Source organism: Xiphias gladius, chromosome 8 (assembly GCF_016859285.1).
Source record: "Xiphias gladius isolate SHS-SW01 ecotype Sanya breed wild chromosome 8, ASM1685928v1, whole genome shotgun sequence".
Lineage (NCBI taxonomy): Eukaryota > Metazoa > Chordata > Actinopteri > Istiophoriformes > Xiphiidae > Xiphias > Xiphias gladius.
In genome coordinates, this window is record NC_053407.1 from 31,525,507 (window position 1) to 31,540,856 (window position 15,350).

A 15,350-nucleotide genomic window follows, 5' to 3' on the forward strand; every position below is an offset into this window, starting at 1 on the left:
TTTATTTATTTTTTCTTTCTTTCTGCATATGTATATAGGTGTTAATTCCTGACAGGTGTCCTGTGAAATGACATCATCCTTGTTTGTGTTTGTTCGTTATATAGGGCACATGTACAATGTGTGTGTGTGTGCGTTTGTGTTCGTACGTTGTCTCCGAACCGCAGGTAGAGTTTCTGCAAGATGAGCAGGTCTCTACAGAAAAGAGCTCTGGTCATGGCCATGTGACAGACGGCCTGACAGACAACAGACACTGCAGTGCTGCTGCCGTACATCTGGGAAAGGTTTATCCTCATGTTCAGACTCTGACCTGCAAGACACAAGTCAGGGATACATGAAAACAGAACAGAGGGAGGTTTGGGGGTTGCAAGGTCATTTCAATTCAGCTTCTATTGATTTCAGTGAGCTTGGCATTTGCCACCCACGTCGTGGTTATGATATTATTGTTCTGGCTAATGTTATCTTAGCATAAAGAAAATGGAACCAGCAGGGGCTAACGTTAATGTTAAGTTGACAAAATTATGCTAAGGGGCCCTCCTACCTGACTCAAGAGCCATGTAAACCATTTTCAAATATAAAGTACTATTCATACTGTTGCTTGGCGGAATACTAGATGGTTATTATTCACTGAAAGATGTGCATCCATATTGCCCAGTATGCCCAGCTAATAAGAAGAAGAACCCTTTATTGGTCAGGTATGTTTTACACACACACAGGAGTTTGACCTCTGCCTTTAACCTAGTGGTTCTCAAACTGGGGGCAAGGCCCCTCGGGGGGGGCAAAGAGCCACTGCAGCTGGGGCATGGATGACCTGGGGAAAAATATGGAGTGAAACCAAGTTGTATGATTCAGGGAAAATAGACAAACAAGAGTGTGCTGTTGCTAATGTGCTGACCTTTATTTCAGTAAAGTTCAACTTTGATCCTTTTTAATTAGCTGCTTCCCCTATCCTTGTTAATGATTGATAAAAATTGGGGGATAAACTTTTTCCAGCTTTTGAAGGGGGGCATGTCAGAAAAATTTGAAATTTGATTTAACCCATCCCTTAGGAGCAGTGACAAATGAGCACACACACACTAGGAGCAGCGCGTGTGCGCGCACACACAAACGATGACAAAATCAACATTTTGAATTCAATATTTAATCAATATTCAATATCAGCCCATTGCTTTCCATCTTGCATTAGTTAGAGTTGTACCTGAACCTTGACTGAGAGGCTAGACAATCATTGTAACTGAGGATATCCAACACGCCCACGCGCTGTCTGGACTGCTGCCCACAGGCGTTGCTGTTGGGAAGTTTCCTTTCATGCATGAACCAAATGTTCATGTGCGACGTGGTTTTCTATCCGAGCTGCAGTTTCTAAACACTGTTGCCCTTTAGCGTTTATCAAATGTAATAAATAGTTGTATTTCACCCTCACTTTTGTCAGGACAAAGTCGCACTGTCCAGTGAGGAAAGCGAGACAATGAGAGATGCACATAATCTTAATGTTACTGTTATTTTCTGACATCAGATATAGAGAGGAGAGGACAAGTTTGCTTGACTACTGTTCCCGCCATTCACCTCTCATGTTTTTTCTTCGCTTTTTTTAGATAAGGAAGATAGTTCCGCGTCACCCTCTCATCAAGGTTGTAAACATTGACACCCGCTTTGACACGAGGGGGAGGCGGGGTTCTACCCACCCCCTCTCTTTTCAAAAACTCATCGAATCTGGGGGGGAAAAATTAAAAATTAAAAAAATAAATAAATAAATAAAATAAAATAAAAAACATACAAATGACCGATTTTGGATTCAAAATGGCGATAAGTCACCGAAGGATGACCAGTTTGCAGGTATGTAACAGACACAGATCAGGCCAAAGTAAACGCACACAGACCAAAATGTTCAACAGAAAAGCACACCTTCACGTGGAGGCTTAAATGCAGTCAACCTGTTGTGCTATTTGTCTTTTGGGGTTTCAGGTGTTTGAGCGTCTGATAAAGATTTTTTTTTTTTAAACATACACAAACCTGCTTTTAAAAACCACTAAAACCCACTAAAAAATTCCTACCAGGTGCTATGGGTCCTTCTGCAACCTCCATGTCTGTCTCCAGGTCCATTTCCCTCTGCAGGACCATCATGGCTGCCATTGGGTTACGTATGTCCTGCAATTTGTTCTGGATGTCCTCGATTACATTATCACTGCAGAAAACATACTACTGTTAACATTTAGTATTTTATAGGCTTCATAGATTACTTCACTTTTCAATCAGAAGAGGTCTGCCACTCTCAACATTATCACTGAGTACAGTTAATGAATATTTAGTTCCAGAAATTTGACTTAATGACATTGCTGCAGGCTCACTGATTGTTCTGTGTTCAGAACAGTTATTAGCCACTAAAAACGTTTTATCCACATACCATAATAAATGAATAATGCAATAAATAAATACATTTTACCCATTTTACACTGTAAAGTGAAAGTAACTCCAACCCTGTAGCAAAAATGAGCATTAACATTCTTCAAATGTTAATGCTCTGTTACTTTGTATTTCATCAACTTGAAAACACGGAAAAAATACGAAGGGTCACTAAGTTCTGACTTAGAGGGGGGGCAAGACAAGTTAATTATTGTTTAATGTTTTAAGTTGATGAAATAAAAATTAACTGTGTATTAACGTTTGAAGAAAGGCTAATTTTTGATGTCTGTTTGTTGCAGTGTTTGGATTTACTTCTTTTACATGCAAGTGTATGTGATATTAAATTTGAAAACATTAAATATCACGTATACTTTTTAGTAGTGGCATGGGATCACTGCATTAATCAACAAGAGAACAGTTTTCATTAAGTCGACGTTAGGGTCAAGTACATTATGACAGTTATGACAGATCACTATAACATTACAATATTAACATAATAATTGATTAATAATATAACATCTTATGATATATGAGATAATAATAAAACAGATGATAATAAAATATAATGTGAATGTTGTATGCAGGATGGCTGACTTGTCATTGGACAGCATGTTTTCCAGGACGAGTTCAGCAGCTCTCTCTGGTGACTGAAGATGTTCCAGAGCTTTCTCCATCTCATACGCCATCTCTCCAGAAACTGCATCACTGACCAGCCGCAAACACTGAACCAGCTGCAGCACATCCCGCCCCACCTCAGGGTCTGAGACCACCACAGAGATATGTGTCAATACAATACAATACAATACAATACACACACACACACACACACACACACACACACACACACACACACACACACACACACACACACACACACACACACACACACACACACAGAGTACATAAACGTAGTCTAAACAAGCTTTCAGATTCAGTAGTTTTTAGTGGGACTTCTTACTTCAACTGTAAAGATGTTAGTCACTACGGTATAATGAAAATTATGTATTATTATTATTATTATAAACCATGGTCTAGGTTTGGGACTTTCAGTGGTCTGCAGCTCCATTAACTTGTCGCTGTCCGGTCAACCTCAGTTAATAAAAGCTTTAGTTACCTTCAGTGATGGGCGTCTCCTCCTCTGAGGAAAGATACTCATCATATGATAGGTACAAATGATCCACAGCAAAACAAGGCAGGAGGAACGAGACCAAACCCTGAAACACAGAACCATCAGTGTAGTCCAGGTTTGAGACAGGAACTCAGCACTCTTATTTTTTTGGGCCATACACTTAATCAAACAGATCCCTGTTGACATTTGATGTTAATGCAGGTGATTTTTACAACCACATTCATATTGTGTGTAAAAACTGCTTTTTACTGCTCAAAATTAGCTTGTATTTTTCTTGGATTTGAAAGACACATACAGTTAGGTCCATAAGTACTTGGAAAGTGGCAGAAATTTCTCTTAATTTTGCTTCTTTTCACCACCACAATGGATTTGAAACGAATGAATCAAGATGTGATTGAAGTGTAGACTTTCAGCTTTAATTCAAGGAGTTTAACAAAAATATAACATTAACCGTTTAGGGATTAATGCCATTCTTGAGCCTCTGAAAATGAGGGACTATGTATAAAAATGGCTGTAATTCCTAAACGGTTAATGTGATATTTTTGTTAAATCCCTTGAATTAAAGCTGAAAGTCTACACTTCAATCACATCTTGATTCATTCGTTTCAAATCCATCATCGTAGTTTACAGAGGCATAATTAAGAAAATTGGTTCACTGTTCAAATACTTATGTAGCTAACTGTACAAGCTAAATCTGAAAAGCAGTGAACACCTGATCACACCTCCTCACCTTCTTGAGTAGACACACCAGGCCCGTGTGATGGTTGACAGTCAGACCCAGAGGCATGGACAGAGATTCCTGATACTGCAGACAGCAGGCGTAGAACTTGGACCAGAACTCCACCTGCAGCTGACGGTACTCCTCCTGAGAAAACTCAAACTCTGTCACACTGCTCTGCAGCTGTAGGAGGAGAGAAACCCCAAGGAGGGGGGAAAAGTAGAGAGAAGGAGAGAGGAGGCAACAGACACAGACAACTGTGTGACTTCCTGTCACTATTTTGACAAACCTTCCTCAGAAATTCACACAGGTGAGGATATAAACATCAGCTCACATGCGAAACCAAAACAAGACAGAAGAAAGAAAACATTTCAGTATCCTTTGAGCTCTAATAATATGACTAATAAAACAGGGACATTTAAAACACACCATGTGGGGATAAATTACCTCACTCTCCACAGCCACTGTCACCTCTTTCTTCAGAGTCTCCCAGGACACATCAGTGATCCTCTCTGAGCCGCGACGGTAGATCTGAAAAACAAAATACATGTCACCATCAACTACATCAGTTGCTACAACACACAAAAAACAAAAATACATGCTACAAAATTAGGCTGATGGTCTGGATAAAGGAATCATTTAGGTCTGATTTTCATGCTGCTGAGCCTAATTTTTTTTGTGATTTTGCGTTTTTTCCAAGAGTCAAGATTTTTTCAGAGATAGCAAACCCTGTCTGATTTCTGATCTTGTCGACGGCGGTTGTTTAATAGAGTCAGACCAACAAATTAAATCAACACACTTTAAGCAGCTTCAGCCAAAAACATTTAACAGAAAATTGAGGCACAATTAGCCACTTAATCTACTCCCCTCGTTTACTGGAAGACCCTTCAGACCTCAGACATCCTGCACCTCATTTAAGAGGTAAAAATTAAGTCATGAAAATACCGTACAGATAGATACAGAAGTCCCACTCATAGGGGAAGTGAATATTAAAGAGAGCTAATATGGATTCAATACGATGTCCTGGTTTTAGTTAACGCTTGAATCGATTGTATCATGTAAATAAAATTTCAATCATCTGGTCGAAGCTGTCCAACCACCATCATAATGAACTAACAATAATTTAAACATTTAAAACGTGTTCCTGTGAACATACAATGATATGTGTGCGCAAAGATTCAGAGTCAGGGGAAAAGGTGATGAGAGAGAGTTTAATAAGAACATCACTACTTTGAATCCTGTTGTCAGATATTCAGTCCAGACCCAGCTCTCTTCTGTCCATGACCACATATCCATGTTTCATGTAAAGAGTCTCAGTGAAACAGGGACACAGATCAGACACCAGGTAAATTCTCACCTGTAGCGCTTTAACTATGGCTGAAGCAGTGAATCGTAGAGGAGAGAAGAGAACCTCCAGGTACGTCTCCTGTTAACACATAACACATACGGATCATCATCACATTAAACTGGTGAATGACAGCTGTGACTGCCATAATAACACAAAACTAGTAAGTGGACCTTGACTTTAGGTGATTTTGTCACATACATCTTATAATATTCCCCATTAGCTGGATAAACATTTTATCACTTGTCATGATAATTAATGTGTCAACATTACCATAAACGTTGTCAAGAGACAATCTTAGTTTAAAAACAGATTAAATTATGGTATATACAAGAGACATTATAAGAGATGAGACAAACCACTGTAACGCCAAAAGAAGCCGGTTGTATGACACATATCCCACCTTCCCCCCAAAATGCCAACTGTTTGCTTTATAACAGCCTAATGGAAAAGATATCAAGCCAATTGTACATGTGTAGTAAAAGTCTAACCTGTGGGGAAAAAAAGTGTTTTAAACCTTATGTCACTGCTTTTTAAGCATTTTTTTTTTTTTTTTATAAATCAGATTTGACTGGTGGTTTTCTGTACATGTAGCTTTTATTTCCCAGTGACTACTGAAAGTTAATTTATGGCTCTCTCTACATTCATTTAGATAGGGACCTGGTTTTGTTAGCCTGAAATAACTGCCATGGGGTGTTGCCAAGATGGCTGCAGAGTGGAGAGACTTGCCTATAAGGACTCTGTTGATACTCAAGTGTTCTGAGGTCATTTGTGAAGCTCTGATGAAAAACACACTTAAAACATCTGTTTAACACACTGCAGCCAACATTTGGCCAAGCACTAAGGTACTCAAAGGTACATCAGAAGCTCTGAAACCACTCTGGTTACTGGTATGATTAGTGGCCTAACATTGGACTGATGCTGGTTTCGTTACTGGTTTGGTTAGTCGTCTGATAGTGATTTGGTAAGTGGCCTGATAGTGGTTTGGTGCAAGTGTGGAACTGGTCTTACTCTGGGGTCCTGGTCCACTCCTATATGGACTTCTTCCTCTGGTGGAGGCTGAACAAACACCTGATTCCACTGACCTGCTGTGTTACTGTAACGAACACACGCACATGCACACAGTTACACACAGTTACACACAGACTCTGGGTCATAAACTAACAAATTAAGCCTCATTCACATGAGTCGTTGACCCTCCCGGTCATCATGTGAGTTGTTAGGATCACATGGGTCAAGGTATGGATGGGTGCTAACACCTTGAGGGTCGTTAGGGTGACAGGTGAATCGTTGATCTACCCTGCCATCAAGTGATTGGTCACATGAGTCCTGGTGTGGATGGGTATTCAGCTGTCTGGGGAGGTTGTAGGTGGGTGATAGGTGGTGTCGTAGACCACCTCCTCTGTTTAGTGACAGTTGTTCCAAATTGACACAGATGGCTTCTTTCACTCCTCTTTCAAACCATCGGTCGTCACTCGCCAAAATTCGTACATCACTGTCCTGAAAAGAGTGCCCTTTGTCCTTAAGATGCAGGTGGACTGCTGAGTCCTGACCTGAGGAACTGGCTCTCATGTGTTGTGCCATGCGCGTATGAAAGGGCTGTTTAGTTTCCGCAATGTACCTGTGCATTCCTCGCTTCATTGGACTGAGTAAACTACGTTATTCTGCTTGTGCCTGGGTATTTTGTCCTGAGAGTGGACAGGTTTCTGCCTCAGAGTGTTTCTGGGCTTGAAATGCAATGGGATGTTATGTTTGTAGAAGATCCTCCTGAGCTTTTCAGATAATCCAGCAACGTAGGGTATGACAATATTGTTTCGTTTATTGCAGTTGTCTTCTCTGTCTGTTCTGCCTCTTTTTGTGGTTTTGACAAAGGCCCAGTTGGGGTAACCACAATTTTAAGTGCTTCCTTGATGCGTTTATTTTCCTTCTCTTTCCCCTCTGACCTTGTGGGAACATTCTGAGCCCGATGGTGTAAGTTCAGATGACCCCGTTTGTGCGCCAGTGGGTTGTGAGAGTCATTAGGTATCTCTACATACAGAAGCCGTGCTTCTGTCTGTAGAGACCTTCATTGAATTGGAAACAGGTGGTAGTCAGGCAGAGGTCAAGCAAAGCACAAATGTGGTCAGGGGTGAGGTTGGTTCTGTCGGGTAAAGCGTTGTTCTGTAGCAGTCGTTTCCTAACTGTTTTAACTGCTTCTGCAGTAGGATTGCATGTGAAGACTGAAGTGACATCATAGGATACCAATGTTTCATCTGAGTCCAGTTCTATTTTTCCAACCTTGTTGGCAAAGTCCTGGGAGTTTTTGATGTGAATGGCTGCCGCCCGGGATGCTTTCACTTCCGGTGACCGTGCATAGCAGTTGTACTGCAGTGATGAGCCATTTCCAATTTGCAGATCTTGGGTCTCTGTCAGAAATTGTCAAACACTTTAGATGATCCCGTACCAGGTTTTGTAGCTGCAGTTTGTTTCCTGGGGAAAACATGCTTTGACCGGGAGCAGCCATGTGTGTGATGCACCATTGTCCTAATCAATTACGTTGGTTATGTGGACGCGGTGCCCAAGCCCTAACCCACTGTCGTTTAATGTTTCTCTTTTTATCTTTTTTGAGAACCACTCATCCAAAGCCTTCTCAGTTGACACTGCACTTCTTTGGGCCCTTAGCAATATACATGTGAAGTTTGAAGTTGATCAGATGAGTGGGAGATGAGAAAATCAGAAAGACAGACAGAGATTCCTCAATTTATAGTTAGATTTAGCTGTGATTAAATTATTAACAGACAGTGGTGTCTTTCTGAATATGGATCAGGCTGAAGCTAACTACACATCACATCAGTTTAGCTTCACAAACACAGAAACACCTTAAACATTACAACAGCATAAACATTAGTTTGACTTTTTCCTTAATAGAATGAGTCGACAGATGGTAACTAGTGATCTGTCAGGTCAGAAAAACCCTTTTCTTCTTCTTAAGTTGTCTCACTGTGAAATGAGCTGCTGAGACTCAGTGACAGTAAACAGATCAGTGTATAAAACTCAGATTTTAAAATAATGTCTCTGTGGCCTGGACTTAAGTTATAGGAGTGAAAAAAAGCAGTAACTGGGGCTGACATCATTACAGGGGTGGGGGGTGATTACCCACAGACAGATTAAAATCACAATTTCTTTCTTAGAGACACAAATCCTATCTGAATGGGGCTAATGTCTTAATTCTTAATTAATGGAATGTCCATCTTCATTTCATTTTCTCCTATCAGTGATCATTTATGTGTGTGACGTACTTACTGTTCAAAGTTGATGTATTTGACTACAGTGGTGTTGGAGTCGTCCACCCAGAGACCCCAGATATCTGTAGAGGTAAGATCGAAATCCACCAGAGTCTCCTGTTAACAGAGGTATACACAGACTGTTAATCTTTTAATTTATTAAATGGTAAATTGACTTCACTTAATCAGAGCTTTTCTAGTTTTATCGACCACTCAAAGTGCTTTACATTAGATGCCACATTCAAGCATTGGCACATACATTCATACATTACATTCATACACACACTAACACAGGGACAATTTGGGGTTCAGTATCTTGCCAAGGACACTTCAACATGCGGGCAGGAGTAGCCAGGGATCAAACCAACCATTTGGTTAGTGGACGACTCGCTCTACCTCCTTAGCCACAGCCGCACCATTAAATGGTGCGCATTAGCTGATACTTAACAAGAAATGTCAGTACAGAAAACAGTTAATATAGTTTTGCCATCAGAGAGCACTGTGAGATGTCCTGCTCCCTCCATATCCTGATTCTTTCAGAAAGAGCTAATTAAATTATCTTTATCAAAACTGTTTGATAATTTTATGTTTATGCAAAAAAAACCACTTTAATTATCAGCCAATATTTTTATACACTTTTTAAATTTTACAAATATCAATATCTGTTTTTCAATTAAGTTTTCTAATACACAAAAAACATAATGCAACATAAGAGCATACCATAGTGAGTTGCTGGAGAACAAATAGCAAGACAAACAAAAGAAAACACGTCTGGGCACATAGAGGTGGTAATCCAAGTAACCAGTAAAATAAAGAAAAATAAGGGCAAAAATTGGTACAGTGTATAAATAAAATACCACATACATACAACATAAATTGGGTAGCACATTTTTTAAATAAAAAACATAGGAATATTTTAATTCTGTTTTGTTTGTTTCTTTATATACAATTTTAAAAAATTAGACCAAACATCCTAAAATTTGTTGGGCTTCAGGTTTTCATCACTCAATAAAGATATGTACATGTAGTATGGCTTCAGAAAGTATTCAGACCCCTTCACTTTTTCTGCACTTCATGTTGTAGACTTAGATTTTGCAAATTTATTAAAAATCAAAAACTGTAATCTATTCAGTATTCAGACCCTTTGCTCTGGCTCCAAACTGTGGTCCGGTGCATCCTTTTTGCTTAAATTTTCCGGGAGATGTAGCTAGAACTTGAGTCCACCTATGGCAAATTTAAATGATTGGACATAGTTTAGAAAGGTACACACCTCTTTATACAAAAGGTCCCACAGTTCACACTGAATGTTAGGAAAAAAACCAAGACATCAAGTCCAAGGAACTCTCTGTAGACCTCCACTATAAAACCGTGGCGAGGCAGAGGCATAGATCAGGGAAAGGGTATAAAACCATCTCTATGGCTTTGAGTGTTCCCAGGATTACAGTGGCCTCAATAACTGTGAAACAGACCAAGTTTGGAAACACCAGGACTCTTCCTAGAGTTGGCCATTCGGCCAGAATGAGTAACTGGGAGGTCCTTGGTCAGGAAGGCGACCAAGAACCCAACGGTCACTAACAGAGCTACAGACGTCCTCTGCACAGATGGAAGAACTTGCCAGAAGGACAACCATCTAAGCAGCACTCCATCAATCAGGCCTTTACGGTAAAGAACCTAGACAGAAGTCACTTTGAATATAAGGCATATTATAGCTTGCTGGGAGTTTACCAAACAGCATTTAAATGACTGACAGCATGAGGAAAAAGATTCTCTGGTCTGATGAGACAAAAACCAACTCTTTAAGCAGAATTCCAAACACTGTGTTTGGCAAACACCAGGCGCTGCTCATCACCTGGCTAATACCATACCTACGCTGAAGCATTGTGGTAGCAGCATCATGCTGTGGGGGTTTCTCAGCAGCAGGGACAGGGAAACCGGTCAGAAATGAGGGAAGGATGAATATATCAAATACAGACAGTCCTTGAAGAAAACCTGCTCCAAAGTGCAGGCGACCTGAGACTGGGGCAATAGTCCAACTTTCAGCACGACAACGAACCAAAGCATACAGCCAAGACAACACTGGAGTGGCTTCAGGACAAGTTTCTTACTGTCCTTGAGTGGCCCAGTCAAAGTCCAGACTTAGACCCCATACAACAACTGTGGCGAGATCTGAAGATGGCAGTTCACAATCGCTTCCCATCCAATCTGACGGAGATTGAGAGTATCTACCAGGAAGAATGGGATAAACTGCCCAAATCCAGGTGTGCTATGCTTGTAGAGACTCACAAAAGAAAACTGGAAGCTGCAACTGCTGCCAAAGGGGCTTCTACAAAGTACTGGAAAGTAAAATACTCTTAATTTCTCAGACACCTTTCCTTTTGTCTTTTCAGTCAATCTGGTTTCATCTGAACAGGGATGGAAACTCAACATGGCGGAAAAACGTGACAAAGATGCAGACCCCCTAGGGGTCGGGGGGACATATTGCACATTACATATGTGTATGAAGATGTGTTTATTTTGTTTTCAGATGTGTTTTTTGTCATGTGATTTACATATTTAAATAATCTGAACATTTATTTATATCAATAAAAACACGAGTCATAAAAAAAAAAAAAACACACTGGAAACATGAGATCTGCAGCCACCTTCACCTGTAGTTTACCTGTGTGGTGAACACAGTGGAGATGTGTTCGAGGCTGTAGCGATTATTGTCGGTGGTGACAAGCTGCAGTACGGTGAACTGTCCTCTCTGAGGTACGGCCAGGTAAACTGAAAGACAGAGGCCAGTGGTGGAGGAGAAGGCAAGCCTCAGACGGTGACCCTGACCTGACAGACGCTTGACTCCTTTACAGGCCGGCATGTACTCCAACACGTCCACCTCCAGCAGACACACCTGCTCCTGCACACGGGAACATAAGTGTTTTTAACACTGCATAGTAGAACAGTGCACCACCACTCCAGAGTCTGCTAAATCTTCCTGGGGTTCTTTTGCAGTCAAACGGGGGTTTTGATTTCCCTTTCTAGCAATCCTACGAGCAGTTCTCTCTGATTCTTGGTCTTCCAGACTAAAAAATTGACCTCCACCGTTCTTGTTAACTGTTATTTCTACATGAAATTACAAACTGAGGAGAAGGCTACCTGAAAACACTTCTTACAGCCTTCTCCTGCTTTGTGGGCATCAGTTATTCTAATTATCAGAGTGCTAGTTAGCTGCTTAGAGGAGCCCATGACTGCTGATTGTTGGGACAAGGTTTGAGGAGTGTTTATAAAGCTTTGAAATTAGCATCACCTGGCCTTTGCTAATGATGACTGTGAACAAGCCACAGCCTTAAAAAGCAAATTAAGGTCTGAGACCTTGGTAAAAGTTTTCTGAAAGCTCAAATATCTTGGGGTGCCCAAACTTTTGGTGATCCTTTACTTTTTTTTTCACTATACAATTGTACAAAACAAAAATAATTCAGTAATCTTGCTTTAAATGTTGAAAAGACTTTCATCTTTAACTTTTGAAGATCAGTTCATCTTCTACTCATTTAACTACTAATATATTCATATATACATACACAGACATATACGTATGTATGTATATACAGACACGTATACACATATATACATATACGTATACAGACACGTATACACATATATACATATACGTATACGTATACACATATATACGTATACAGACACGTATACACATATATACATACACATATATACATACACACACGTATACACATATATACGTATACAGACACGTATACACATATATACGTATACAGACACGTATACACATATATACGTATACATACATATACATATATACATATACATACACATATATACATATACATACATATATACACACAAACAAACGCATACACACACACACACAATATATAAATATATATATATATACACATACATACACACACACAGTCTATTTATTTATCTCTATCGTGTATATATACATACAATAGATCAAATCAATCTCCTCTTTAAAAATAATTAAGTTAAATTTGATTTTAATGTAACATCAATAAAATTATTATTTTGTTAGCATTCAACAGCTACACCTCCTATGAGCCTCTGACCAAACACCACCTGAATGTGTAATGTTGACTGTATGAATATGTAAGTACAGTGTCTGACCCTGAAGGACCACATGCGCAGTCTGTGATCCTGACAGAGGGCGAAGATGAAGGAGTCTTCCTCCAGCTCTCTGACAACCAGACTGAGGGCCAGGTCAGCTGGACTCTGCTCCCCACGGATCGCTGTGGGCATCCAGCCCGACAACCTCTGCATCATGGAGCTCCTCTTTAGCTCCACCACCGACACACTGCCTGCAGGGAAGACACCGTCTTTATTTGTATAATATAATATATACATGTAAACAAAACCAGGAGTAACTACAAAAGCACGAGAGGAAACTTTAGCAGTTTTCTTTTCCTTTAGAAATATTCTATTTAATGAGATCAGTAATACCTCCTAACAACTCAACAGTAGAGCTACAGCGATCAGTCAATTAGTCTAGAGCAGCAACTGACTTATTTTCATAATCAAATAATCTGATGGGTATTTTTTCCATTAACTGATTGCTCTATAAAATGCCAGAAAAGGGTGAAAAAAATTTCCATCACAATTTCCTAAATGTCATTTGATCTAATCATCAGTCCAAAAGACAAAAAAAACCCAGTAACTGTGGCAGTCCGCCATGTGTGGAGTATGTCTCTAAGTGTCTGCCGTTTTTTTCTGTTGTGCATGTTAAATGTTGCGCCCCCATTACAAACCAATTTCCCTTTGGGGAAGTTCATTATTGTCAAATACTACAGTAAACTCTACATCTTTGTCAATCAAATGTCAGACATTTAAAATTGTCAACTTGGATTCTGAGAAACTTTTTACTACTTTTTACAATTTAATTGACTAAACAGGTAATCGTAAAATATAATCAGCAGATTAATCATAAACAAAATAAATGTTAGCTGTAGCCCTTCTCATCAGTAAGTTGGGACTTGCTTGTATCACCCCATCCACACTACTCCAGACAGAACAGAAATGGAAGCTGTGTAAAAATATACACAGTATAACGATTATCTTAAGTTAATATGAGGCTTCAACAGTCTGAGTTACACACATCAATTTTGTAGTGTTTTCTTTGCATTTCTTTGCTCAGCTGCGGCAGAGGGACTAACAAAGCAGGAATTTGGTACAAAAAGACATTAACTTTGGGTGACACCCACTTGATGTGTCTGCTGAGGCCTAATGTAGGATTCAGATGAACACTCACATCAAAATCTGCTGTAAGAAGAATCCTCCTTGCCGCCAGTGTCAACAGGAGGGGTGATTACAGCGACCAGTAACTCTTTCAATGTAAACCTTGTTGTACAAAGATTCTCTTCAAAAATGTAAACCTTTAATGTTGTATTCAGCTACAGATGTTGCATGAAAGCATGAAAAGTCAAAGACACAAAAAGCTTTGTTGTAGAGGTTCAGATCAAAGGGAACAAGTGTTTGAAGCACCAGGGAGAACATGAGCGACTCTGAAACACTGACACTAAAACAGGGCTGGTCTTTACCCTGTGTATCATGAGGTGGCAGAGTTACCACCATGATGCCTCCTGCAGGTGAAGCCAGAGCGTAGTGAGCTTCTCCCTGGTGACTTAGCCAGGCCGTGGAGGTGCTTGGACTCCCCGTCTGCCCCACAAAGCTGGGGATGATTGCACTGTGAGAGGGGTCCTGCAGACTCATCTTGCCCACATCTGTGAAGACAGACTGCATGTGGAGCTCCGTGACCAGCTCCTGGAGAGGACACAGGCAGCAGAAGAACGGTTATTAATCTGGTATTATTAAATACACAGCAGGAGAAAGGAGCATTACTGAATAAAATGGTTTAACAGAAAATCTAACCCCTATCTAAATCATGATTCCACTTTTTAGTTCCTGTCCTCCTTCAAAGTGATGATGAATTCTAAAAACCAACAGTGTCCCTCTGCATTTTTTTTACTTTGCATTTTTTTAAATTTTTCAGTACAGATATTTAAAACTATAAATTGTACAACTAATATGTCTAACTCAGACTACTGAAGCTTCATATTAAATTCAGAAAGAATATATTTTACTCTGTGTGGTCAGTATGTACAGGAGGAATGACCAGTAACTGTTTCAACATATGCACAGACACAGTCTTGTTTTAAGCCAGATTGAAAAACATGTGAAACTGTCCTTTAAGGTAAAATCAACTGACAACTGTGGGTGTGACTGTGACTGATGCAGACAAAACACGCACACCCACCGAAAATAAGTAACTCTTCAGATCTAAATGAAACACATGGTTCCCAGACTATCCATTCAAAACCTCAAACTTGCTAAAAGGTGGCAAGTTTGAAGCCTGTGTTGCCAGTAGACCTGTCACGATAACTACTTTTGTCAAGACCATTTTATGCCACTGATATAATGCTAATATAAAAGCATAATAATGCAAGTTGAGCCTTTCAAAAAGCA

General features: G+C 39.9%; 1 protein-coding gene across 1 annotated transcript in view; it reads right to left on the reverse strand.

The window, feature by feature from the left end:
* LOC120793294 (nuclear pore complex protein Nup160-like) overlaps nucleotides 1-14,645 on the reverse strand; it is a 29,658-nt gene extending 15,013 nt beyond the window's left edge. Inside the window, exons 1-12 of the mRNA XM_040133224.1 lie at nucleotides 14,426-14,645; nucleotides 12,999-13,189; nucleotides 11,515-11,751; nucleotides 8,875-8,972; nucleotides 6,604-6,688; nucleotides 5,605-5,673; nucleotides 4,695-4,778; nucleotides 4,260-4,430; nucleotides 3,515-3,614; nucleotides 2,995-3,160; nucleotides 2,052-2,182; nucleotides 147-307 (exon numbers count right to left, since the gene is read on the reverse strand). Of these exons, the coding sequence (XP_039989158.1) occupies nucleotides 147-307; nucleotides 2,052-2,182; nucleotides 2,995-3,160; nucleotides 3,515-3,614; nucleotides 4,260-4,430; nucleotides 4,695-4,778; nucleotides 5,605-5,673; nucleotides 6,604-6,688; nucleotides 8,875-8,972; nucleotides 11,515-11,751; nucleotides 12,999-13,189; nucleotides 14,426-14,627 (1,695 nt within the window). The 5' untranslated portion in view covers nucleotides 14,628-14,645. The remainder of the gene's footprint in view (nucleotides 1-146; nucleotides 308-2,051; nucleotides 2,183-2,994; nucleotides 3,161-3,514; nucleotides 3,615-4,259; nucleotides 4,431-4,694; nucleotides 4,779-5,604; nucleotides 5,674-6,603; nucleotides 6,689-8,874; nucleotides 8,973-11,514; nucleotides 11,752-12,998; nucleotides 13,190-14,425) is intronic.
* Nucleotides 14,646-15,350: the final 705 nt, after the last annotated feature.